This window comes from Oncorhynchus mykiss, chromosome 6, assembly GCF_057628025.1.
Source record: "Oncorhynchus mykiss isolate SJ-2025 chromosome 6, ASM5762802v1, whole genome shotgun sequence".
NCBI classification, from domain to species: domain Eukaryota; kingdom Metazoa; phylum Chordata; class Actinopteri; order Salmoniformes; family Salmonidae; genus Oncorhynchus; species Oncorhynchus mykiss.
The window spans coordinates 39,179,735-39,206,419 of record NC_143027.1 but is presented as its reverse complement, the minus strand read 5'-3'; the positions used below and the strand labels follow the sequence as shown (position 1 = coordinate 39,206,419).

At 42.4% G+C, this 26,685-nt stretch overlaps 1 protein-coding gene across 4 annotated transcripts; it reads right to left on the bottom strand.

The window, feature by feature from the left end:
- Window positions 1-26,685, bottom strand: zgc:162952 (PKc_LIMK_like_unk domain-containing protein). Of its 4 annotated transcripts, none has more exons than XM_021606415.3 (10): window positions 26,376-26,685; window positions 23,555-23,670; window positions 15,205-15,413; window positions 13,159-13,280; window positions 10,574-10,622; window positions 8,217-8,366; window positions 2,961-3,134; window positions 2,721-2,804; window positions 2,415-2,501; window positions 1-1,973 (listed from the first exon to the last, which is right to left on the bottom strand). In XM_021606415.3, the coding sequence occupies exons 2-10, from the start codon at window positions 23,583-23,585 to the stop codon at window positions 1,857-1,859; spliced, it is 1,023 nt and encodes a 340-aa protein (XP_021462090.3). In that variant the 5' UTR covers window positions 23,586-23,670; window positions 26,376-26,685; the 3' UTR covers window positions 1-1,856. The 4 variants fall into 4 exon arrangements, with proteins under 4 accessions (XP_021462090.3, XP_021462093.3, XP_021462094.3 ...); XM_021606418.3 differs by having other exon boundaries at window positions 15,205-15,410; window positions 26,376-26,669; XM_021606419.3 differs by lacking the exon at window positions 23,555-23,670 and having other exon boundaries at window positions 26,376-26,578.

The window sequence follows — 26,685 nt, the reverse complement described above, 5'->3', positions numbered from 1 at the left end:
TTACCCTGTTCTATACATTTTTTTTTATTGAAAGAAGCAATTCATTTGTAAAATACATGTACATATTTCAAATATGACTTTTTTTTTCTTTAAATGCCTATTTTTCATTTCTTACAAATGTATTTAGCTTTTCAGAGTAATGGTACACAAAGTCCAAATGAAGTAAGAACTTCCTTCATAGAATATCACAAAGACCTGCCAGAGCGGGGGAGGAGGGGGATGTTTAATCATATTTTAAAAACCTAAAATTCAAAAAAGTTCTATGACAGGAGGAATGTCTAGATTGTTCAATTTGGGCTACTATTTGATATGATTAAATAATAATAATAATAATAATAATAATAGCTCAATAAAAATATACTGTTTTACAACAACAAAAAGCTAATAAAATATGTCTCTACTCTTCAAGTGATACTTGAAACATCTGGTTGAGATGAGCACACACTCACTGGTAAATACTGGTCACTTGGCAAGAGCATTGACAACCGCTGGAAAGTTCTCACAGACAGTTGTTATTGGCTGACTTTCCTACCTGTCAGCACTTTTTACATTTCGGTTAAAAACTACAGGCAACTATGGGATTTAATAGCCACATGTTATTCATTGACAAGAAATATCAGATTGGATATTGGATGTCAAAAGCAGTACCGGATACTGTAGATACCTGAATATAAATGTGCACATGTACATTGCCTAAAAAAGTGGACAAATAAATAAATAGGACAGATGATTAAACATGCTGAGGACAAAAAAAGTGTTACATTGTATATAAGAACATAAAATACAAATCTATTGAAATAAGATCTTTCGGCCAGGTAGAGTGAGCTCAGGGACAATGAATTGAGTATTACTGTACTGTAGCTAATGTATGTAAAGTGTCACTGTGTTTTCTTAACAATAGCCAATAAGAAAAGGTACCAATTTGACAGCACGCGTAGAGACATTTCAAGCTGAGGTGTGAGGTTACGAATCAAACTCTTGTTACATTGTGTACCCACCCACTGGCATCAGTCTGCATTGTGCTAGCTAGCTGAACTGACGTCAGCAGGTCAGAATCAGGGCCGTGGCGATGTCTTTGTTGAGCTCCTTGTAGGCTGTGAACAACAACATCTCTAACTGAACTGAGAGAGGCAATTTCACTTCTGAAAAGAGGTGACATGGAGTATTGAACATGACGTCTCTCTAGCGCCTGGTCATTTAGGGAGAGTTGAATAAACAATAGAAACTAGAGCTAGATAGACAATAGAAAACAACGGGGGAAGGAAAGGCATCAACAGATTAATGTCTGTATCATCAACACAAAATACTGTCATAAACAACAACACAAATTAAAACAAAAAGTAGAAATATTAGATGAATTTAAGGAAAGAACATTGAAATAAGGTGAGATATGCCGCTAAACAAAATGATGCCCAACTGCTATCCCCCTAGGTAAAATATTCAACTGCACACAAAGTGTGTGAACTGGTTAAGTAAAGCCTTCCAGCTCCCAAAGAGACCCTCTCTTCAAGAAGACACATATAGTATTTTCCATTCATCAATCCACCAGTCTTAAATTTGAAAGTTGTGGATCCACCCACAGACACATCTGTAGGTGCAGTGTAGGTAGGCACAGGCATAGAGGTCAGCCCCTATAGAGAGGTCATCCTGAGGATCTCTGTCCCCTGGCCCTGTGCAGTTGTCTATTGTTGTGTCCCAAATGGCACCCTATTCTCTAAAGGGCACCTGGTCAAAAGTAGTACACTATACAAGGAACAGAGTGCCATTTGGGATTCAGCCCATGTATAAGTACAGAACTTCCTCCAGATGGATGGGTGGGCGGGGGGCGTCGGCCAGACCAGGCCAGCCCAGGCTGCTCACCCAGTGGTCTGCTCTGAGTTAGGGGGCGGGTTAGGGGGCGGCTCAAGAGTCTCAGCGATCTCCCCCAGTTCATCCAGCAACTCTATGAATGCCGGTCTCCTGAAGGACTCCATCTGAAAACACAGAGGAAACATAAGGATCAGTACTGGGCCTTGTCTGGGGTTTAAAACAAAATCAGAGCCTGTATACACAAACCGTCTCAGAGTAGGAGTGCTGATCTAGGATCAGTCTTTAAGATAAATGAGATATTTTGGACAGGAAAGACCTGATCCTAGATCAGCACTCCTACTGCTTTGTGAATATGGGTCCTGAAATACTATTTCTGACATATGAAGTCTGTCTGGCATCAGACCAGAGACAAAGAGATTTTGGCTTCCCATTTAAGTTTACACATAGCTAGGGCTCTATACTGGTCATCAGGCTGTCAGCAGCCATGTAACGTTTACTACAGTAAAGTTATGGTACCTAATTCTGTATCTACTACAGCAAAGTATACTGTATCTGTAAGCAGCCATGAACTGTGCTGTAAAGTATACTGCACTGTGTCTACTCACCAGACAGCAGCTGGCTGCCAGCTCCAACACGCGCTGAGGACACCCGCTCGCCAGCTCCCTAAACGCACTCACATCCAGGCCGTAGTCCTGTCAAACACACACATGCACAGCAGACATTACACATGGTGCATACGGCAGAGCTTCCACACAGGGTACACGGCAGACAACCTGGATCTATGTCTAGTCGTACTCTATGTCTCCTGCAGCTCTCTATTCAGTATGTGTGTTTGTGTGAGTGTATATCAAAATGAACAAAGCTTTTTCACTGACGGTCGTACATAAGGTGAATACAGAGTTGAGCTTTACCTGGGTTCTTGGTAGAATCTCCGGGTCTGCAGGGATCCTTGCCAGTATTTCACAGAGTACAATCCCAAAGGAGAATACGTCCACCTGATGACAACACAGAACCACATACCAATCATCTAACCAACAATGAGCTGTGTTCAAACAATGAGAAAATGAAGAAAAAACGAATATTTCCATTAGCCTCCAAAGAGTGTTCTTAACCACATCTTATCCAATGAAGGGTCTTGGTGGCATGCATACCTTCCGGTCGTAGGGTTCCCCGCGAAGCATCTCCGGGGCCATCCAGAAGGCAGATCCCACCAGGGAGAGCTTCCTCTCTGGGTCTTTAACCGGCAGCTCCACCACCTCTCTGGCCAGGCCAAAGTCTGTGACCAGGGCCTCCCTGCCCCGAGCTGTCACACGGATCAGACAGTTCTGCAGAGACAGACATGAGAAATCATATGTTAGTATACAGTGCCTTCGGAAAGTATTCAGACCCCTTGACTTGTTCCACATTCTGTTATGTCATTCTGTGGAGATGGGAGAACCTTCCAGAAGGACAACCATCTCTGCAGCAATCCACGAATCAGGCCTTTATGTTAGAGTGGACAGACGGAAGCCACTCCTCAGTAAAAGGCTCATGACAGCCCGCTTGGAGTTTGCCAAAAGACCCTTAAAAACTCTCAGACCATGATAAACAGGATTCTCTGGTCTGATGAAACCAACATTGAACTCTTTGAGCTGAATGCCAAGCGTCACGTCTGGAAGAAACCTGGCACCAACCCTACGGTGAAGCATGGTGGTGGCAGCATCATGCTGTGGGGATGTTTTTCAGCGGCAGGGACTGTGAGACTAGTAAGAATCGAGGGAAAGATGAACGGAGCAAAGTACAGAGATCCTTGATGAAAACTTGCTCCAGTGCGCTCAGGACCTCAGACTGGGGCGAAGGTTCACCTTCCAACAGGACAACGACCCTAAGCATACAGCCAAGCCAATGCAGGAGTGGCTTCGGGACAAGTTTCTAAATGTCCTTCAGTTGCCCAGCCAGAGCCTGGACTTGAACCCGACCAAACATCTCTGGAGAGACCTGGAAATAGCTGTGCAGCAACCTGACACAGCTTGAGAGGTTCTACATAGAAGAATGTGAAAAACTTCCCAAATACAGGTGTGCCAAGCTTGTAGCGTCATACCCAAGATGACTCGATGCTGTAATCATTGCCAAAGGTGATTCAACAAAGTACTGAGTAAAGGGTCTGAATACTTATGTAAATGTGATATTTCTGTTCATTTTTTTCATTTTTAATAGCATACATTACAAAAAAACTGTTTTTGCATTGTCATTATGGGTTATTGTATGTAGATTGATGAGGGAAAAAAACGATTTAATACATTTTAGAATAAGGCTGATGCACTTGGATAGGAACCAGGTGATATGGTCATAATAGACAACAATAGAGGTCTTTGTCCACTCTCTAATCATAAAACATTATAGAAAAGGGCTCAGTGCCATTATCCTTACAAGGGAAGAGTGCACAATGTATTGAAAACGAGGGTGCCAATAGGTTTGATCCCTATCTTTCTGAGCGATAAAAATATGACTTGTTGTCAAACAAAAATATCTTTCTCTGAGCAATTGTATTAGTATAAAACAATATATATATATATATATATATATATATATATATATATATATATAGATATATATTTTTTTTTGGAGTATACAATATAGCTCAGTATTTTTTATTATTTATTTTATAGTCTTTTTTGCTCATCTTTATTAAGGGTGCCAATCATTTTGGAGGTTAATTTATGCCATTAAGCAGACACTTTTATCCAAGGTGACTTACAGTAGTCTACATACATTTTCATATGGGTGGCCCAGTGGGAATTGAACACCCAACCCTGGCAATGCCACACTGGACCACAGTATCCACATCAATATACCAATAACATGTATCAATCTATACTATGTAGAAAATGATTATCCCCAATACACAACAGTATGCCAAGACATTTCAACATGACATGGCTAGATCCAGCCGAATAAACAACATATTTAGGAGATTTCATTCAGCCCCTTTTTTCCCACTACAGTAGTCCTGCCACCATTAAGCATTTCTGTTATGACATCTGCTTGCCAGCAGAGGGTAGTGTAACACTGTTATAGTACAATCACAGCAATAAGCAAGTTATTGAGTAAAGCAAACGTGTCTGAATATACAGACAACTCAACGGAACATTCTCTGCCTTGGAATCTCACACATGATCCTCAACCTGATGCGTTCAACATTACACTTGTCTGTAGGCCTACTTGATGCTTTAGATACCCGAGCAAATCAAATCAGGCGTTTTGAAAGCTGAGAAAACGTGATGACAGACATGTCATGGAACAACTCTTAATTCTCTCCATAGTATAGGCAGATAACTGTATGTGCCCCATAGGGCTCTGGTCTAGGAAATAGGGTGTCGTTTGGGACGACGCCATTATGAAGGGGATACCCCAGACCAGACAGCCAGACCAGACACTCTTAAAGAGCCTGACTCAATGGAATCTGCACTCATCACCTCCCCGCCATGCTAAATGATTCAGTTCTGACCTGGGTTCTGCTGGTGAGCTACAGAGGTGATAATCCACCTGCTTTGGCATCTATGCTTACAGAGAACAAAGCCCAACTGTGTGTTCGGTGGTGATTACCATAGCAGAATAGTGTGGAGAGAGTGCATGGGAATGACTGAGGCCTGAGAGACAGGCAGGCAGGCAGACAGGCAGGCAGGCAGACCGGCAGGCAGGCAGGCAGGCAGCCAGAGGTAGAGAGAGAGTCAGGAAGAGAGGCATGTAGGCAACAAGCATGCAGGCAGACATGCAAGCAGACAGACTGGCAGAAAGACAGGTAGACAGGCAGGCAGGCAAGCAGACAGACAGAAATATGGGCAGGCAGACAGGGAGAGGGCAGGGCAGAAAGGCAGACAGGCCGAGAGACAGTCAGGCAGGCAGAGCGGTTAGGGTGTAGAAAGGCAGACAGACAGACAGGCAGGCGGAGAGAGAGTCAAGTCGGCAATCAGAAGGCAGGTAGACAGGCAAGCAGACAGACAGGCAGGCAGACGGTGGTGTGGAGCAGAGACAGCACAAGAGAGACAGACAAGCAGAAAGGCAGGCAGACAGGCAGACAGGGGTGTGGAGCAGAGCAGGAACTGCTGATGAGGGAAAGCAGGCGGAGGGAGGGAGTGAGGGGAGGGCCCTGTTGGCTGACGACTCCTAAGCATCTGGATCCCATTATAGAGGGAGCCACAGGCCCTCTCTCCCGCTCCAGCGTTTCCATTCAGTAGCCTGTTATTATCTGGAGATCGCTCCAAGCACCAGACCTGACCGCTAAATTTAGCATGGTCCCTCACCCCAGAGAAAGGAAAAGATCTAGAATGGAGTTTGAGGGAAAATAAAAAAAGGTCTGTGCCACTGGAACTCCGAGGAATTGGCATGAACTGCAACCAAGGCTGTGTCCCAAATGATACCCCTATTCCATATACAGTGCATTCCTTTTGACCAGAGCCCTATGATCCCAGTAGTGTACTATAGTGGATAGGGTGCCATTTGACCTTCAGAGCTAACTCTGGATTCCAGTTACTCTTGTAAAGCTCACTAAAATGATCTATGTTTGCAATTCCACCCACCATGCCTTTCCTTACCCTGGTCATTTTACACTGTAATGACTGCTTCTACAGGAGAGATGTCAGAAGCCCTGCGCTGTGCAGCCAAACCTCATGTCTCTAACTGAAGCAGTGATTGGTTTAACCTAACATTACCTCTTCAGAAAATACACTGTACATGTCTTATTGGACATAGTGAATGACCCTGCATGTCTGGCTTGGATCCTTTGTTATTTATAGGCATGGAAGTCTCTTCTTACACGATTGAAAGAGATTGCACATGAGAAGATGCCTCGTCTTGTCTATAGGCTTCTGTCATACATCCTTACAGTGAGTGTGAGAGAGAGTGTGTGTGTGTAATGGGCCTCTACTATTGATTCACTGCTCACTGATCCTACTTTCCCAGACTAAGCGAGACTGGCTGGCTGGATGTGTGTGTGTGCAGAGTTGGGTAGGTTACTTTCTAAATGTAATCTGTTAGGGTTACTAATTACCTGTCCAAAATTGTAAACAGTAACGTACATTTTGGATTGCCCAAATTTAGTAAAGTAATCTGATTACTTTCCCCTTAAGAGGCACCAGAAGAAGACAAAAAAGACCCATCAAACGCATTTGGTATTTCATCATAGTGGTCTCTGGCTGTATTGAATGTCATTGAGAAAACAGAAAGATGTCATAATGTATTTGTTTCTCTCGCAAACATCCTTTCTGAATTTAAAAGTAATCCATTAAGTAATAATTTCGTTTTTCAAAAGTACCTGTAATTGGCTATTTTTGTGTGTGCTGGTAATGTAACTGATTACAGTTACAAGTGTTTAGTAATCAAATTACATGTAACTGATTACATGTAATCAATTGCTCCCCAACCCTGTGTGTGTGTGCATTCATGTGTGTGTACGTGTCTGTGTGTGTGTGTACAATAACACCGCTCAGAGTGGGAAGACATTAGCATGACAATGGACTGTGCTTGTTGCTTGGCTCCTCTGCATAACATAACTGACCTGCACTTCTGTGGAACCTGGCAACCGGGAGAGAGAGTCAAACGATCTTTCTACGCTGCTGTCTTCTCCACATGGGACAGAGTTATCCTCAGCTTCAGTCTGACTACTGAATGAGCCTCAATTCAACCTTATTCTGCATTGTCCACAACAGAAAAAAAACAATTTATTTAACATTTATTTATTCAGGAGATCAGGAGACCTCTTTTACAATCGAGACCAGCCAGTGGGATCACTACATTATGCCACAGCACTGATGTTGCAAACGTTTGACGTAAGAGTAGGGGTTTTCCTGATGTCAAAGAGAGTAGTCAGTGACTGTAGCCAGGCCAAAAGTAGCGTACTATATAGGGCATAGGATGCCAATTCAGTGACAGCTAGTGTGTGAGATGACATCTCCTACTGTTTTTCCTGAGTGTGGACCTTCCTACTGTTCCTGTTCATAAATGGTTACCTTTTGGTCGATGCACCACAAATACGACAATAATCTACATTTAGATGGGCGTGTAGTTTTCCTTTTTCAGTGACGTCCCTGGTCTACTGTACCTTGGAGTTGGGGGCCCCAGTCTACTGTACCTTGGAGTTGAGGTCCCTGATCTACTGTTCCTTGGAGTTGAGGCACCTGGTCTACTGTACCTTGGATTTGAGGTCCTTGGTTTACTGTACCTTGGAGTTGAAGACCCCGGTCTGCTGTACCTTGGAGTTGAGGTCCATGGTCTACTGTACCTTGGAATGAGGTCCCTGGTCTACTGTACCTTGGAATGAGGTCCCTAGTCTACTGTACCTTGAAGTTGCGGTCCCTAGTCTACTGTACCTTGCAGTTGAGGTTCCTAGTCTACGGTACCTTGAAGTTGAGGTCCCTAGTCTACTGTACCTTGGAGTTGAGGTCCCTGTGATAGATGTTCTTGTAGTGCAGGTAGATCATTCCCCTGGTGATGTCACAGGCCAGGTCCACCTTCTCCCTCCAGCACAGAGGCACATCCTTCCTGGCTAACAGCTCTTCCAGACAGCCCCCACTCACATACTGCAACAGATAAACAACCCATCAGCCCCAACTAACAAACTGAGAACAGACCAAGAGACCAATCAGCCTCACTTACTAAAACAGACCTGGGAATGAGGTTTAAGTTAAAAGGAAAGGAACACTGCCACAACCTTACTCTCCAACCAATGTGCATGAGTAGCAAACTGAAGTGGGGAGGAAATTCTTGGAAGTTGATAAAACTGCATTATTATTATTATTAACATTATTGAAAAACCAACATGTTTTGGCTGCTGCAGGCCATCTTTTCCCAGATGAAGGGGCTCACTCACACAGACACACAACCCAACCTTATACACACAACATGACCAAAAGTATGTCACCTGCTCGTCGAACATCTCATTCCAAAATCATGGGCATTAGTATGGAGTCGGTGCTCCATTTGCTACTCCTCCACTCTTCTGGGAAGACTTTCAACTAGATGTTGGAACATTGCTGCGGGGACTTGTTTCCATTCAGCCACAAGAGCATTAGTGAGGTCAGGCACTGATGTTTGGCGATTAGGCCTGGCTCGCAGTTGGAGTTCCAATTCATCCCAAAGGTTTTGATGGGGTTAAGGTCAGGGCTCTGTGTAGGCCAGTCAATGTCTTCCACAACGATCTCAACAAACCATTTCTGTACGAACCTTGCCTTGTGCACAGGGGCATTGTCATGCTGAAACAGGAATGGGCCTTCCCCAAACTGTTGCCACAAAGTTGGAAGCACAGAATCATCTAGAACGTCATAGTATGCTAGCCCGAACCATGGAAAACAGCCCCAGACCATTATTCCTCCTCCACCAAACTTTACCGTTGGCACTATGCATTCGGGCAGGTAGTGTTCTCCTGGTATCCGCCAAACCCAAATTCGTCTGTCAGACTGCCAGATGGTGAAGCATGATTATTCACTCCAGAGAACACATTTCGCGGCTGAGCCGTTGTTGCTCCTATATGTTTCCACTTCACAATAACAGCACTTATTGTTGGCCGGGGCAGCTCTAGCAGGGCAGAGATTTGACAAACTAACTTTTTGGAAAGGTGTCATCCTATGACGCTGCCACGTTGAAAGTCACTGAGCTCTTCAGTAAGTCCATTCTACTGCCGATATTTATCTATGGAGATTACATGGCCGTGTGCCCATTTCAGGGGGTGTCCATATACTTTTGCATAACAAATAAAATTGTATTTGTCACATACACATGGTTAGCAGATGTTAATGCGAGTGTAGCGAAATGCTTGTGCTTCTAGTTCCGACAGTGCAGCAATATCTAACAAGTTATCTAACAATTCCCCAACAACTACCTAATACATACAAATCTAAAGGGGTGAATGAGAATAAGTACAAGTAAGTATATGGATGAGCGATGGCTGAGCGGCATAGGCAAGGTGCAATAGATGGTATAAAATACAGTATATACATGTGATTTGAGTAATGTAAGATATGTAAACATTATTAAAGTGGCATTATTTAGAGTGCATTGTGTAACGTGACTAGTGATCCATTTATTAAAGTGGCCAGTGATTGGGTCTCAATGTAGGCAGCAGCCTCTCTGAGTTAGTGATTGCTGTTTAGCAGGCTGATGGCCTTGAGATAGAAGCTGTTTTTCATTCTCTCGGTCCCAGCTTTGATGCACCTGTAGTGACCTCGCCTTCTGGATGGTAGCGGTGTGAACAGGCAGTGGCTCGGGTGGTTTTTGTCCTTGATTATCTTTTTGGCCTTCCTGTGACATCGGGTGCTGTAGGTGTCATGGAGGGCAGGCAGTTTGCCCCCGGAGAAGCGCTGTGCAGACAGCACCACGCTCTGGAGAGCCTTGCGGTCGAGGGCAGTGTAGTTGCCGTACCAGGCTGTGATACAGCCCGACAGAATGCTCTCAATTGTGCATCTGTAAAAGTTTGTCAGGGTTTTGGGTGACAAGCCAAATTTTTGTTGCGCCTTCTTCACCACACTGTCTGTGTGAGTGGACCATTTCAGTTTGTTTGTGATGTCTATGCCGAGGAACTTAAAACTTTCCACCTTCTCCGCTGCTGTCCCTTCGATGTGGTTGTCCATGATCATCTCCTTTGTTTTGTTGACGTTGAATGAGAGGTTGTTTTCCTAATTGTGTGCATATGTACAGTACATGACTCAGAAAAAACATTAGCATGGCTCCTCACTTATCTCACTGGAGTGTGAACATGTCATGAATCCAAGTTGGAGAAAGTAACAATCACCTCTAATATGGGGTAGAGCTTATCTTCTTTCACACAGATCCCCAGATACCTAGAACGAATGGCAAAAACAGAATTATAATGGGGAAACATAATGAAATTCAGAATATAAACTACCGGTTAAGAGTCACTTAGGGTCACTTAGAAATGTCTATGTTTTTGAAAGAAAAGCTCATTCTTTTGTCCATTGAAATAACATCAAATTGATCATACAGTGTAGACATTGTTAATGTTGTAAATGACTATTGTAGCTGGAAACGGCTGATTTTTAATTTTAATATCTACATAGGCATACAGAGGCCCATTATCAGCAACCATCACTCCAGTGTTCCAATGGCACGGTGTGCTATCTAATCCAAGTTTATCATTTTAAAAGGCTAATTGATCAATAGAAAACCCTTTTGCAATTATGTTAGCACAGCTGAAAACTGTGGTGCTGATTAAAGAAGCAATAAAACTGCCCTTCTTTAGATTAGTTGAGTATCTGGAGCATCAGCATTTGTGGGTTCGATTACAGGCTCAAAATGTCCAGAAACAAAGAACTTTCTTCTGAAACTTGTCAGTCTATTCTAGTTCTGAGAAGTGAAGGCTATTCCATGCGAGAAATTGCCAAGAAACTGAAGATCTTGTACAACGCTGTGTACTACTCCCTTCACAGAACAATGCAAACTGGCTCTAACCAAAATAGAAAGATGAGTGGGAGGCCCCGGTGCACAACTGAGCAAGAAGACAAGTACATTAGAGTGTCTAGTTTGAGAAACAGACGCCTCACAAGTCCTCAACAGGCAGCTTCATTAAATAGTACCAGCAAAACACCAGTCTCAATGTCAACAGTGAAGAGGCAACTCTGGGATGCTGACCTTCTAGGCAGCATCTCTTGTGGACAGACAAAATGTCGAGAAACTCACCTGGGCTGCCGAGATTAACAACCTAAAAACACCATCCTTCACTGAAAGGTTATTACTAATTACATGAACAGGTCAGTCTCCATTTTATTATATTGCTCTGACATCGGAGCCTGAGAACATTGCCTTCCTCAAACACAGTGAATTTGTCCCAAATGGCACCATATGGGCCCTGGTAAAAAAAAGGGTACTTTGTGGGTAATAGGGTCCATTTGGGATTCAACCACCGTGTCTGAGGAAGGCCATGTTTTCACATCCTTGTTTGAGTAGTGCCCACTCACAGAGGGATGGATGGCCTGTCTGTGCCAGGTACATATTGTACTGGACTCGCTTTTATCACGGCTCTCTATGCTCTGACATCAGCAGATAAACTGTGCTGTTTGATTCCCGCTGATACTGTGACCTTGCAAAAGGGCTAATAAGATTGCTTTGACAAACACTATGCCTTCACACCTTATGTAACCACTTCATAGGGGTAGAATGGGCCTACGTGACTATCAAAAACTATGCCAATCATTATCATATTTCCCAGCATGCTCTATTGTAGGTTTATTTTTTGAATTGTTTGTTTCAATATGTGTGTTTTTGCATGCACATTGATTGATTGATTGATCTTACGCTACACAAAGATAAATAACGTATATTTTTCTAAACTAATCCAATCTGTTAGTAGTTGGACCTGTTAAAGAGATGGTTGTTCTCTTTTAGATGGTGTAGGTAGTCTCATTTATCAATTTTTCCTACCTTGGCAGTCATTCTAAATACATGTTGTTGGTGATTTAAAACTTCAAATTCTGGGATATCCTAACTCTGCCTGTATTCCAATAGGAATTACATATCACTTTACAAGACAACATAATGTGGCTTGCCCGATGTGGCCTGTACACCAAAAGTTTCAGACCACTGTTAGGGTAAACAAAAAAATTTACTTGAAAGGCACACTGGGAAAAAGCCTTTACCACCCTACAGCGTTAAAACAATACCCTCAAAAACGTTTTAGACGTAAATACACCCTACAGTGTTAAAACAACACTCAATTTTTGCCATTTAAAAGGAACAAACGGCTTTGTCACAGTGGTGGTACCCTAAACAAGCAGATTTGTACTTTTTCCAAAGGTACGCTTTTGTGCCTGTACTAACTACCTTGTTCCCTAAGGTACACTATTGGCACTTTTAAGGTACGAACTGCAAAGGTACAATTATGTACCGATAACTTAAGGTACTACAGTGACAAGCGTGTGTGCCCCTTTAAAGAACGCATTTCTGAGAGTGTACAGCATAATATAAATCAAATCAAATTGTATTTGTCACATACACATGTTTTAGCAGATGTTATTGCGGATGTAGCAAAACGCTTGTGTATATAAATATGTAAATACAGTATAAAGATAATACAATATAACACAGTATAATACCCTATATTTTGGACTCGAATACAGGAACAGTATGCCATGATTCTGTGGTACACTTAATAATATCCACCTGATACTATGCCTTCACAGCTTATCTAACCACTTCAGAGGGGTAATTTAACTAATTTAACTATTATATTCCTGTTCCATTGACTGCACCACATAGAAGACAAACGCATACATTTCCTGCTTTCCAATTCTTATCAATAAGGACATGTACCAAAATGTATAAGTGATCATCACAAAAAAGGTGGGAGTAACTGACTAATACCTGACTATGTTGGGATGGGAGAGTTTCTGCAGTAGACTAATCTCACGCACGATGCTATCCTGGTCCACGTCGTTCTTATATATCTTCACCACCATCACCTTACGGGTCGTACTGTGAGTCACCTTAGAGAAACAGACAAGGGTTTACGGTTTAAAGGGCCAATGCAGCCGTTTTTATCTCAATATCAAAATCATTCTGGGCAACAATTAAGGACCTGACTGTGATTGTTATCAATTAAAATAAACACAAAAGGCTAATAAGATTGCTTGGACAAACACTATGCCTTCACACCTTATGGAACCACTTCATAGGGGTAGAATGGGCCTACGTGACTATCAAAAACTATGCCAATCATTATCATATTTCCCAGCATGCTCTATTGTAGGTTGATTTTTAGAATTGTTTGTTTCAATATGTGTGTTTTTTTATGCACATTGATTGATTGATTGATCTTACACTACACAAAGATAAATAACATATATTTTTCAATTAAGGACCTTACTGTGATTGTTATCAAATAAAATAAACAAAAATAGCATCTCAGCAAAGAGCAATTTCACAAGCAAGAATTTTGCCAGAACTGTCTGGGAGTGGTCTGAGTGGGGAGGGAAAAAACAGAACATTTGCTGTTATTGCCAGAGGTTTGGAACTCTTTTTCATATTGGTCTATTATTAACTAATTTACCGCATGGTGATGTCATCATGGATGGCCAGAACTCCAACCCACCAAAGAAGGCTGAAATTTCAGGCGATCTTTTCAAATAGCTCTTAATCTGAAAGAGCATTATCATAATTTCCACAATGTCACAGTACTATTCCAACCTTACAGTGTGGAAATATGTATAAAACACAGGAGATCCAGTTTTTTGACTGCCCTGGGCCTTTAACCACTAAAAGACCTGCTCAAGACCTAGTCATGTAAAAACAAAAAAACAGTTAGGTGTCTGAAAGGAGCTGTTTTTGCAGGTAAATTCATTATGACCTCCATTAATTGACAGTGCCCTCATTTTAATTCTGAACAGCCCCCAGCCCCCACAGTGACCTCTGATGTATTACCTCACCATCTCACTGGCACTGCTCAATTATATTAATATTTTAATGTGATTAAATCATCACATAACATAAAACAGATTAATGGCCAGTATTATCTCTCTCTACTCAGAACATCCAGTGTTCAACTCTAGTAGACTAATAATCATCATCCCATCTGTCTTTCTCCCCAGGCCCATTCCACTTCTAAATCTAAATGCATGTCATGTTACTCCTCATTGGCTCTACTTCTCTCTACAGAGTACAGATTGGGGAAGTTGTGTTTTTTTATTTTATTTTAACCCCTTTTTCTCCCCAATTTCGTGGTATCCAATTGTTGTAGTAGCTACTATCTTGTCTCATCGCTACAACTCCCGTACTGGCTCGGGAGAGACGAAGGTTGAAAGTCATGCGTCGTCCGATACACAACCCAACCAAGCCGCACTGCTTCTTAACACAGCGCGCATCCAACCCGGAAGCCAGCCGCACCAATGTGTCGGAGGAAACACCGTGCACCTGGCAACCTTGGTTAGCGCGCACTGCGCCCGGCCCGCCACAGGAGTCGCTGGTGCGCGATGAGACAAGGACATCCCTACCGACCAATCACTCCCTAACCCGGACGACGCTAGGCCAATTGTGCGTCGCCCCACGGACCTCCCAGTCGCGGCCGGTTACGACAGAGCCTGGGCGCGAACCCAGGGACTCTGATGGCACAGCTGGCGCTGCAGTACAGCGCCCTTAACCACTGCGCCACCCGGGAGGCCCCTGGGGAAGTTATGTTAGCTGAAACACAGTGGGGTACCATTGCTCAGGCATCCATGATGGAGTGTAAGCTAATTGTGTAATGGCAACTACTGTATGTCCCAATTAGATCCAACCCACAGGATGCTTTGTCCTAATGCATCCCAAATGGCACCCATAGGGCTCTGTTCTAAAGTAGTGCACTATATAGGTAATAGCGTGCTATTTGGGATGCATGTGACGTTCAATACAGATGGCTAGGGAGGGACCAGGTACCTTGTAGACTTTGGAAAAGAAGCCGCTCCCGATGAGCTCGGCGGTGAAGTTCTCCCAGAACTCTAGCTTGCGGACGGCGGTGCGGAGCTTCTGCCAGCGGTCCACATGGTAGTATTTGTCAGAGGATTCGCCGTAGAGCGTGGGGCTGGTGGGCTCCGAGGACACGTCCACGTCACAGTCACACATCCTGGAGTGGGGAGTAATGTCTGCTATGGTACACAAACACACACGAACATGAAGATGCAAGCACGCATGCACACACAAACACATGCACACGCATGCACACACAAACACATACACGCACACACACGCATGCACACACAAACATGCACACACACACACACACACGCATGCACACAAACACATATCCGCACACACACACACACAAATGTTAGCCACACCCCTCACCTCTGTGACAGATTACATTGAAAGAAGGGCTGTCCTTAAACAAAGAGTCTGCAAAACCCCCAAATAACCCCATGCAGAAATAAAGTACAGCGGATGAAAGACAGAGCAGATTAGAACACAATAATTCAATCACACACTCGTTAACTAGATGGGAGGGAAAGTGCCTACCCTTCGTGCCTACCCTTCATGCCTCCCCTTTATGGAGTGAAACAAAGAGACAATAATGGTTCCTTAAAATAGAGAGGAGCAGGCCTGGTCAGTGCAGGTGAGAGACTGTCCAGTGTAGCCTTCTCTAGTCAAGTGACTTGTTTTCCATCTTGGCTTATCATAAAAAGGAAGATGGAGAGGGGTTCTATTTATTTTAATGAGATTATATGAGTGGGACATGTAGCCCACACACAGGATGAGAGGGAGACATTTGGCAAATAAAATGTGCTATTTTGATGTATCTGAAGATGTATCTTTTATTCATTTGTAACCCGTTGTTTCCTCATAAGATTATGTTCCTCGATTGCATTATTTATAAATGTCAGTGTGTGATTCCATCTTTAAGGTTTTTAGGCCTTCTTTCACCAAGCCCTTATCAGACAAACACAAATTATTGGAATCGCCTGTCACAGGAAACTGTCGCTGAGAAGAGAACCTCTAACAGGAAGCTTGTGCAGCAAATCAAACCACACTGTCATTGTTTTTATAGCAGTAGGATAGGCACCTATGATGTGTGGCACAGGCATGTGGTTTACAACATACATAACTGTCCACCCCTTACAACTGTAATGAATACGATGGAGACAGAGTGCTGGTTCCAAGCGCAGGGCGCAACAGGTGTTCATTAGCAAGGGACCACAGGAAGAGGCAGGTAACTGGGTCCAGGGACAGGCAGAAGGTCATACACAGGGACTCCAAAAAGGTAACAGTACAGGCAGGGAAAAGGCTAATAACGTAGTAAGGGAGATCAGGCAAGGGGTTTGACGACAGGAAATCTGATAGGCAAAAGTACAGGCAGGGAATAGGCAAGGTGTCGTTACTGAGGATTGCCAAAAACTACGGTACACAGCATAGTTAAGGGCAGTGGGAGTTTGTTTTCCAGAAAAACAAACCCAGTCCTGACAATGACACCAGTGAACAGCACAGACTGACATGCTGACACAAGTGTGAATCAAAGCTAGCCCACGCACTCTTTTCAGCTCAACTGCACCGCCTTAACCCAACTGGCTGTCAGAGAAAACACTTATAGTGCAGCCTTATGTCACTCACTGACAACCCATGGTATATCATAAAGACACCCTCCTCAATCACAGTTACTTTCACAGACACAGACATCCAGACTCTCATCCACCTCCCGTACGGCACCCTAGTCCCTATATCGTGCATTACTTTTGACCAGAGCCCTAATGTGGTGCACTATGTAGGGGATAGGATGCCATTTAGAACACAGTTTTGCATGAATACATGTTGGTAGATTAATCAGGCCATTGTGACAGGCCTCCTTAGTGTCACGTCGGTCTAAAAGGGTTGGGAGACAGGCGCAGGAATATATTTTTTTTATTGACCCAAATTACAGCGCGCCGTGTAAAGGCACAGGACCAAACAAACACGTATACAAAACACAGGGTTGAAACACAAACAAACAAAAAAGCGAGGAGTACCTCGAAGAAACACACAAGTGCACAATGACACCACACGGGACGAGACCCGCAATCATCGACACAATACAAGCAGCAGAGAAGCCAAAACAACACAGCACAGGTACTCACGAAACTAACAGACATTAGAACAAAAATCGACAGCCTAATAGTGAACCAAAGGGCACATTTATACAATTACTAATCAATGGGAATGGGGACCAGGTGTGAGTAATGACACAGCTCCGGAGGGATCCATGACACTTAGCATCAGTTTGCTTGCACTTCACGTTAATTGAGAGTGAATCTCGGTGTGCAAACAACAAATCTCTGTCTCTAAACGGAATTTCATAATGTTTGGATTCAATTTGTGTTTACAAATCAGTTTTTTTTTGGTTGGTCTATTTTTAGCTTTTTCTTAAAAAGTGCTTTTTTACTGAGCCAAGAGTTGCAAAAAAGGAAGACACTTGTTAGTGGGTGTCCTAAATAGCTCCCTATTCACTATATTCTACTTTCAGGGCCTTCGTCAAAGCGATCTCCTGTGGAAAGGCCTGTTATCACACGAAACGAGTTTGACCTTTGACTAAGTGTCCGACCGCAGAGACCTTTATGTGAAACACCACCAGTGGGACCGCCCTACTGACGTCCCACCTTACAGATAAGGAATGTGAGTTATGAGACTTTAACAGTGAGATCAGTCCACACCAGGGTGAGGCTGTCCCTCAGGGGAACGACTCTCTTTCTGAGGAAGTTCTCGCAGATCTGACTGCTTTCTCAGTTCAGGGCAGAGAGAGCGGGACAGTGTTTCTAGTGAATACGCTGTGTGATAAATGTGGCCATCGTGAGAGAAATAGAGCCAGAGGCATCTGAACGAAACCCTTCAGCGAAGCCATTTCCGGACTGAGAGTAAATCACGTCAACGGGTGATGTCTGAAGGGATTACGCCGCCTTCACACAGACGTGCAACCGACATGAGTTTCACGACAGAGATTCTGATACGATCCCTGACACTTTCGAGCTGCAACCTTTCACACACAAAGAAAGGGGCTCTGCCACAGGAGCCCTGTGCTTCCTGTGTACGTCTGAAGTTCTGTGATCAACACAGAAACAGCATGGAAGGATCATGTTGTGTGTCTCTACAGCTGATCAATAGGTCTGAAACATACAGCCCCCAGCCAGACCACACATACCTGTGGCGCTGACTGTGCTCAGTATCAACCATAAGTCACCGCACATAGGTGGAACATGCCAAAGCCACTGTCCTTTTGCATTTAAAATGTATGTGTTGTGCCATACATGGCGGTCTGTCTAAGGTTGTCTCTACGTTTGGGTTCCTGTTGAGCCTGTAGCTAATGGCCCGAGAGTCCAAACCAAGGCATAACTCAAAATGAAATGATTTCTAGAGAAATACAGAGCGAGAGAGAAAGAAAGAAAGAAAGAAAGAAGAGAACTGAGAAATGTATACTTTCATTGAGAACATTTCTGCCATGAATAAAGTAGGTAATTGCATCAGTGTTGCAGCTCCTCTGTATCTTACACAATATATTTCCTCAGAAAAATCCCATCGTATTTTCTTGTTATATCATTGTGTGGTCATGTGGGTGGGACCTCTAGTATCTCACATTAACCCGCTATTGGACTAGATCTCAGTACCAGCAGCCTAGAGCAAAGACCAGAGATTTGCCTGGAAATCTTAACTACCAGTCAATCACATTTATTTGAGATAGCCCCTTTTTACATCAGCAGTTTTCACAAACTGACATAGGCCTATTGACATCCATTTCCTCTGTAAACAAAAAAATACAATGTTAATTAACTGTGGAACAATGTGTGTACACTGTACACGGTGCTTACTTAGCTATAATCCCCTGAAACTCAAACTAATTCCCAGTGCCTAATCAAATGTACTAGCATTATGAAAATAAATAATCAAATAAAAAGTTGTGACGCAGAACTGGGTTCCGTCTCAAATGGCATCCTATTCACTATGTAGTGCACTACTTTTTGACTTAGGGTCCATAGGCGTCTGGTCAAAAGTAGTGCACTTTTTAGGGGAAAGGGTGTCATTTGGGAAGCACACGAGGTGTAAGTGGCTGACTGAATCAGATAGGCTGCCCTATAGTGCACCCAAGTCATCAAATGAGTCCATAAGTATTCAATAATGTACTGGGATGAGGTGTTTCATTTAACCAATCAAACCACATCCCGACAGGTCAAAAAGATGGAGGCGTTACTTTCTTGAATCAAAGCATGGGACCAATCATTTCTGGATCGATTGCTTACTGTACGTGTTTTGCTCACGAATTGAGAGCTCCTAATCAACAAACGCAGAGTTTCATAACACTAAGACAAAGATAGTCTGTCTTCCACCATCTTTCCATGAGGCAAGAGCTTGTTAGATTCAACAAATGATGGTCACATGAAAGACAAATTGTGAATTTAGCACAGTATCTGTTGCAAGAATAGAGCATATCAATAATGTCAGACAGTGTCCATAAATATGTGAAGATACAGTACCCCTGGAAGATACAGTAAAACAGGGTTCTATATAAAGAAGTAGCTAGACCGTAATGCTGTGCAGTACACGCATTTGCCATTAATGGCCATGCAGCGAGAGCATCAGAAAAGGGCCATGCTTCCCTTTTGAATCCATTGAATTATTTGGAGGGCATTCTCAGCTCTGCCTCAAGTGTCTCTTCACCTCCATTGTTAGGCAGTAACTCTATCCATTTAGGCCTTTCTCAGGCTGTCACAGACTCTGCACTGGTTCACCGCCTCAATGGGAGGCATGGTAGCAGGTACCCAGGGTTTAATTATTAAGAAGCTGCAGTAGAATACCTACCTGGCACAAACAGCCTAACTCTAACCTATATATTCCACGTATTAGGCTACTCCCAATGAACACTATCCAGTCCAGTCAAAACTATATAAGCGCGTACACACTGAGTGTACAAAACATTAAGAACACCTTCCTAATATAGAGTTGCATCCCTCCTTTGTTCCTCAGAACAGCCTCAATTTTTTGGGCATGCTACAAGGTGTCAAAAGTGTTCCACCTGGATACTGGCCCATGTTGACTCCAGTGCTTCCCACAGTTGTCAAATTGTCTGGATGTCCTTTGGGTGGTGGAACGTTCTTGATATAAATGGGAAACTGTTGAGCGTGGAAAAACCCAGCAGCATTGCAGTTCTTGACACAAACCGGTGCGCCTGGCAACTACTACCGTACCCCGTTCAAAGGCACTTACATCTTTTGTCTTGCCCATTCACCCTCTGAATGGTACGCTTACACAGTCCATGTCTCAAGTGTCCCAAGGCTTAAAAATCCTTCTTTAACCTGTCTCCCCCCTTCATCTACCCTGATGGAAGTGGATTTAACAAGTGACATCAATAAGGGATCGTAGCTTTCACCTGGATTCACCCGGTCATTCTATGTCATGGAAAGAGCAGGTGTTCTTAATGTTTTGTACTCTCAGTGCAACTTTGCTTAGATGCTATAGGATAAAAAAAGATATATTACAATTGAATTACATATACAGTATAGGCAGAGAAGAAATCGTATAAAAGGCACCCTTACTTTGAGAATGAAGCCTTGTTTACAAATGATACTGATGCAGACTGTGCAGGCCCACAACACACTGTAGTTGTTAACAGTTGTGGAAACGCTGGCTTTGCTCATCATGGATCAATTGTGCACTAAATGCTTTCCGGTAGCATAATGACTTTTGAGAACAACACAGCATTGTGGGACGGGAGGGAGTAGGATGATGTACAGTATGGGAGGTCACACAAAATGTCAGCAGGACACAATGTAGCTCTGTCCCTCTCCAACTTGTGTATGTCCTAAACGGCACTCTATTCCCTAATAGTGCACTACTTTTGACCAGGTCATTCATAGGGCTCTGGTCAAAAGTAGTGCGCTATATAGGGAACAGAGTGCCATTTCAGACACAGCTTTGTCCTGTCTCCCAACCGTGCAGTGGTCAAACAACCAACTGGATCTAGGGTTTGTTTAGGAATTGACATTTAGTGGGGGAGGAAGTATTAGGAACGTTGGGAGGGTAAAGAACAGCCTTGGACAGTCTTGGACGGGAGACGCTTATAGGAAGGAACAACATCATTTGCAAGTCCTCTCTCAGGTGAGGGAAGAGTGGCGTGTCAGTGGGAATAAATGAAAAAACCTCATAGAAATAGTTTTGGGTGTTTAAATACACCACCTGATACATCATTAAAAAGACATACATAATATAGTGCACAAGTAGTGTTGCCTTTTGGGATGACAACAGACGTACAGAAAGGTACGTTATCCCCATGCATCCTTCCCTATGTAACATACACTGTGACATCTGTGCGTGAGCTTAAGGCTAAGAAGTTAAAAGGGCAGAACATACACGTGGGTAAGTCAGTCTGCCTACTTGCCCAGTAATATGGAAATCCTGGTTCAGAGGAGGACAGACTAAAAAGCCTCAACCCCTCTGATTACATCATCATAAACAACAACAAACCCAGAGAGAGGAGAGGGATTTATGCCAGCCCCTCCCTCCTCTGAGTCCCCTCTCCTGACTCCTCCGCCTCTCTATTTCTCTCTCCCTCCCCTCCCCTTGCCATCCCCTCCCCTCTGCTCCAAAGTACTAACCCCCATCACAGACAGGCTTCACGGGAACCAGACCATTTGTTTCTACGCTGGTCAGATGGCAAACAGAAACAGAAAAAGGCCCTGCACAGTCTCCATGGCTTCTGTGAAAAAGTATGAAAAATGTACGCAATTAGTACTGTAAGTCACTCTGGATAAGAGCGTCTGCTAGATTACTAAAATGCCAAATGTTCTGTAAACATCCACTTAAAAACCACTTTAACAGAAAATGACAATTTCCAGCAAGTCTTCAGGGCACGTATTCATAAAGAGTCTCAGGGTCAGAGTGCTCTGGTCAAGGATCAAGTTAGCATTTTTAATTACCGGTATAATGACTGGACAAGGGGACCTGATCCTAAATCAGCACTTCTACTCTGGTATGGCCCCAAAGGCTATTTTAGATGCTCGAGTCTCTAACGTGCCAGTACATCACTCTTGTCACATTTATTCACTTGAGGCCTCATTTATAATAATGTTCTTAGATTTATACTTGAACTTAGTCGTAAGATCATTTCCACGTCAAAGTAAGGTTTTTATAAATAACTACCTATACGTGGCTTTCTGCGTAAGTCATACATAAGATCAAAATTGATGGAGTCTGTTTAGAGAATGAGTCTCTGATCTCCAGGAGGATAGATGTATACAAGTAACAGGGTAACAGGACACTTTCCTGACTCAACACCTCTGAAAAAGGTTAGGATATGCAGAGGAAAGGAGTTTCTATATTAGGACAATGCACCCTACTCCTTATGGGCTCTGGTTAAAAGTAGTGCACTACGGAATAGGGTTCCATTTGAGACACACATTAGTCACACAATATGAGAGACTCAATGTCTAAACAAGGACACAGGGTGAGAAACTGAAGCTCCATGCACATGCGCTATAATCATAAACGCTGCGAAGCAGGCACAATATTTGATTTAACTGATCATTTAGGATATAAAACAGTTATGTCTAAACCTTCGTTTACACCCTGTGCTAACATGTGAGTTTCGTGATCTGAGCAATATGATCCAATCACTATTTGATCAAGGTTTGTCGAGTCTACACATTGCATTAAAATGTGTCTCATCCGTCCACTGTGTCCACATTGTGACCAGATCAACTGGTGCCTCTCTGCAAATGATTTGAAAGATATTCTTTCGAAATAATATGAATGTATTCATTTTGAGACAATTACTGATGCCATGAGTCAATGGTGCTACCTGTCAATGATTTTAGAGGCCGGTATAATGATGATTTAAATAGTCTGACCCTCCAGATCTGTTTACACTTGGTTGATATCCAGGCACAATGCATGCTGACTACCTCTGGAGGTGGTGTGGAAGATCTGATCACAATCAGATCACAATGTGTATTTTAATTGTCTACACCTGTCTAAAAAATGTGGCACAATCAGAATGTGGACAAGATCAGGACAAAGGGTACATGTTAGCACCAGGTATAAACAGGGCTTAAAGGGTAATATGTCTAAGGAAGTATCAATCAGACTCATAGGCATATGATTAGGAGTAAAAACAGGCTTTAGGATACAAATTCAAAGCACTACTTCTGCAAAGCTGTGAAACGTTCCTATATTAGACATAGTTGTCATGGGAGAATCATAGGATATGACGGCAGGGGATTTCCATTGCAAGGGAAAATAGAAGGGCTAAGAAAAAAATGGTAGTTTTTACAGTACTTACTCCATTGATTTAATAAGCTATTCATATGCATCTTGAGGATGGGTGAAAATGCACTGGCTGTCAGTCAGTACAATACCCAAGCCAGCTGGGCAGAAGCTATAGTCCTTATCCAGAAGCTGGGGGGAAACCACATACATGCAACAATGAGCACACACAGACCCAGGACTGTTACTGTACAGTGACAAACATTAGGCTTTTCTTTCGTGCAGGCAACATTTAGAGGCAGACATAAACATGAATTCTATAGGCAACCTGTTTCATTCACTTATTTTGACATTTTTAAGTAATTAACTATTTAAAGCTAAAGTCTAGGTATGTTATTTTTATGAAATACATCAAATATTGAAACACAATGGCATTGCACATCTCACTATTAATATCCTCACTATGATGCGGTTGTAATGTAAGGTTCCTATTTTCATTTCCATGTCCAAATCATCCTAAAGTATCAAAACATGACTGTGTAACTCAATGAATTTACGTATAGATGATTTAGATATGATTTGGAAAATGCTAATTTAGGTACCATTGATTGCATTAATATCTTTCTAAACAAGTGTATCATTTATCTTTAGGCTCCCTAATGGTATGTAAACGGTGCTTTCAGTATTCACTCCCTTTAACTTTTTTCACATGTTGTTATGTTACAAGGTAGGATTAAAATAGATTTCTTAGCTCTATTCCATTTCTTTTTATCCTTAAAAACTCCCTAGTCCTTAACGATGACAAGCATGCCCATAACATGATGCAGCCACCACCATGCTTGAAAATGTGAAGAGTGGTACTCAGTGATGTGTTGTGTTGGATTTGCTGCAAATACAACACTTTGTATTCAGGAAAAAAATACATTCTTTCACATTTTTTGCCTTATTGCAAACATGATGTTTTGGAATATTTTATCCTCTCCGGAAACTGAGTTAGGAAGGGTGCCTGTATCTTTATAGTGACTGGGTGTATTGATACACAATCCAAAGTTTCATTAATAACTGCACCATTTTATAAATGTATTTAACATTTATTTAACTAGGCAAGTCAGTTTAAGAACAAATTATTATTTACAATGACGGCCTAGGAACAGTGGGTTAACTGCATTGTTCAGGGGGAGAACAACAGATGTTTACCTTGTCAGCTCTGGGATTCGATCGAGCAACCTTTTGGTTACTGGCCCAATGCTCTTACCACTAGGCTACCTGCCGACCCCCACCATGCTCAAAGGGATATTCAATGTATGCTTTTTATTTTTAACCATCTACCAATAGGTGTCCTTCTTTGAGAACTATTGTAAAATCTCCCTGGTCTTCGTGGTTGAATATGTGCTTGAATGTACTGCTCGACAGAGCAGATAATTGTATGTGTAAGGTACAGAGATAGGGTAATCATCTAAAAATCATGTTCTACTAAGCCAACATATGGAATTGTTTTAAAATGGTCATACCATGGATCATTTAACTATTTGATTTGGAATTTTAGGACCCCTTTAGATATATAACAAAAATATTCACTAATTATTTGATAAAATATTGAATTTGGCCTTTCCTACTGTAGCCCATAAAAATAGATTGAATAACACATTCCTAAACGGCAAAAAAATACAGTCCAAAAAAATAAATCATGAGGAATAAAGTTTTGCAGTGTCTGTCCTACATCTATGAGATATATGAAAGCTTAGGAAATGTTTTTCGGGTGACACATATTTAACCCCTTATTTTGTTGGCACAAAACTACCTCCATATTTCCATTAATTTGGAAATATGAGTCCCGTGACATTTGTAGGGGTCATAGAGCAAAATGGAGTACACCATCGTGTTCGCGAGAGTCTCATCTTTCCATAGGGTGGCCAAACTGTTCGGATGCTACAGACGTTTTCCTGAGAAGACCAATTTCTGAGATGTCTCCTTGTCTGACAAACAGTTCTGTAGCTCTGACACTTTCCACCGCAGTGGAAAATGTGGTGGATTGAGGCGCAAGCCATGCAAATGTATAGATTTTGATGGGGACTTTTGATATTATGTTCATTATATTGACGCACAGGACCGTCTATAGACTCTTAAATAACCACTACTATTGTATACCGAGTGAGTGCATGCAACCTACTATGTGACTTGTTAAGCACACTCCTGAACTTATTTAGGCTTGCCATAACAAAAGGGTTGAATAGTTTATTGACTGATTACATTTCAGCTTTTCTAAAAACATAATTCCACTTTCACATTATGGGAGTATTGTGTGTAGATCAGTGACACAACAACTCAATTCAGGCTTTAACACAACAAAATGTGGAGTGTATAGATCTGACTTCATTAGCTTATATACTTTATATATATATAACCTTTTCTAAATGACAAAATACTAGATACATTTACCTTAAAATCGTTTTGTTGGAGTGACTTAAACGATGACATTTTTAGTTGAGTTAGAGTTGTGGCAGTCAGGGGAAAGTGTTAGGAAAGATTGGTGACATAAGGTGGGTTTCTATGAGAATTATAGGGGGGTTACCCAGAGGGCTGGTTGCCCCAAACTACCCTATCTAATAAAATATTACAATTAAAATCAGGATTACAAAAGCAAAGTACAGCAGGCTATATGACAAATCTTAAAAAATGAGATTAGATTTTTGAATAGGAGCCAGCCATTTGCCCAGTCATCATCGAGGTTATTTTCTATGCCTTAGTGGTATGCAGCCTAATCTTCAAGTATTCAATCAATGAATGATTAGTTGTTTTAAGAAAATCAAGGGCAACTTTAGGCTACAACTCCAACCTTTGATACATCTATTTACGACATACACATACTTAATCTGTATAAATTCTAGTCTACTTACATGGTTATAACAGTCCACTTCGTTTATAAAGGCAAGTAATGTGATCTCCCAGAAATGTCTTGATTTTATTCTACACAGGATATACTATATTGGGCACCGAATTCTGGGCGCGCTTCACTGTTTCCGTGTTGGGTGTGCGGCTCTTCAGTCTCCAACCAACGCACTCGCGTCATGCAAGGTTCACAGTCTGAAAGCGGTATGGCGACGGGGGGTGAAACAAACTCGATGAAATACATGTTTGATGGTTTGTCTTAGGATCCAACTTCCATTACGTCGGTTGATATGGCTCAACTCAGTCTCCACCCACTCT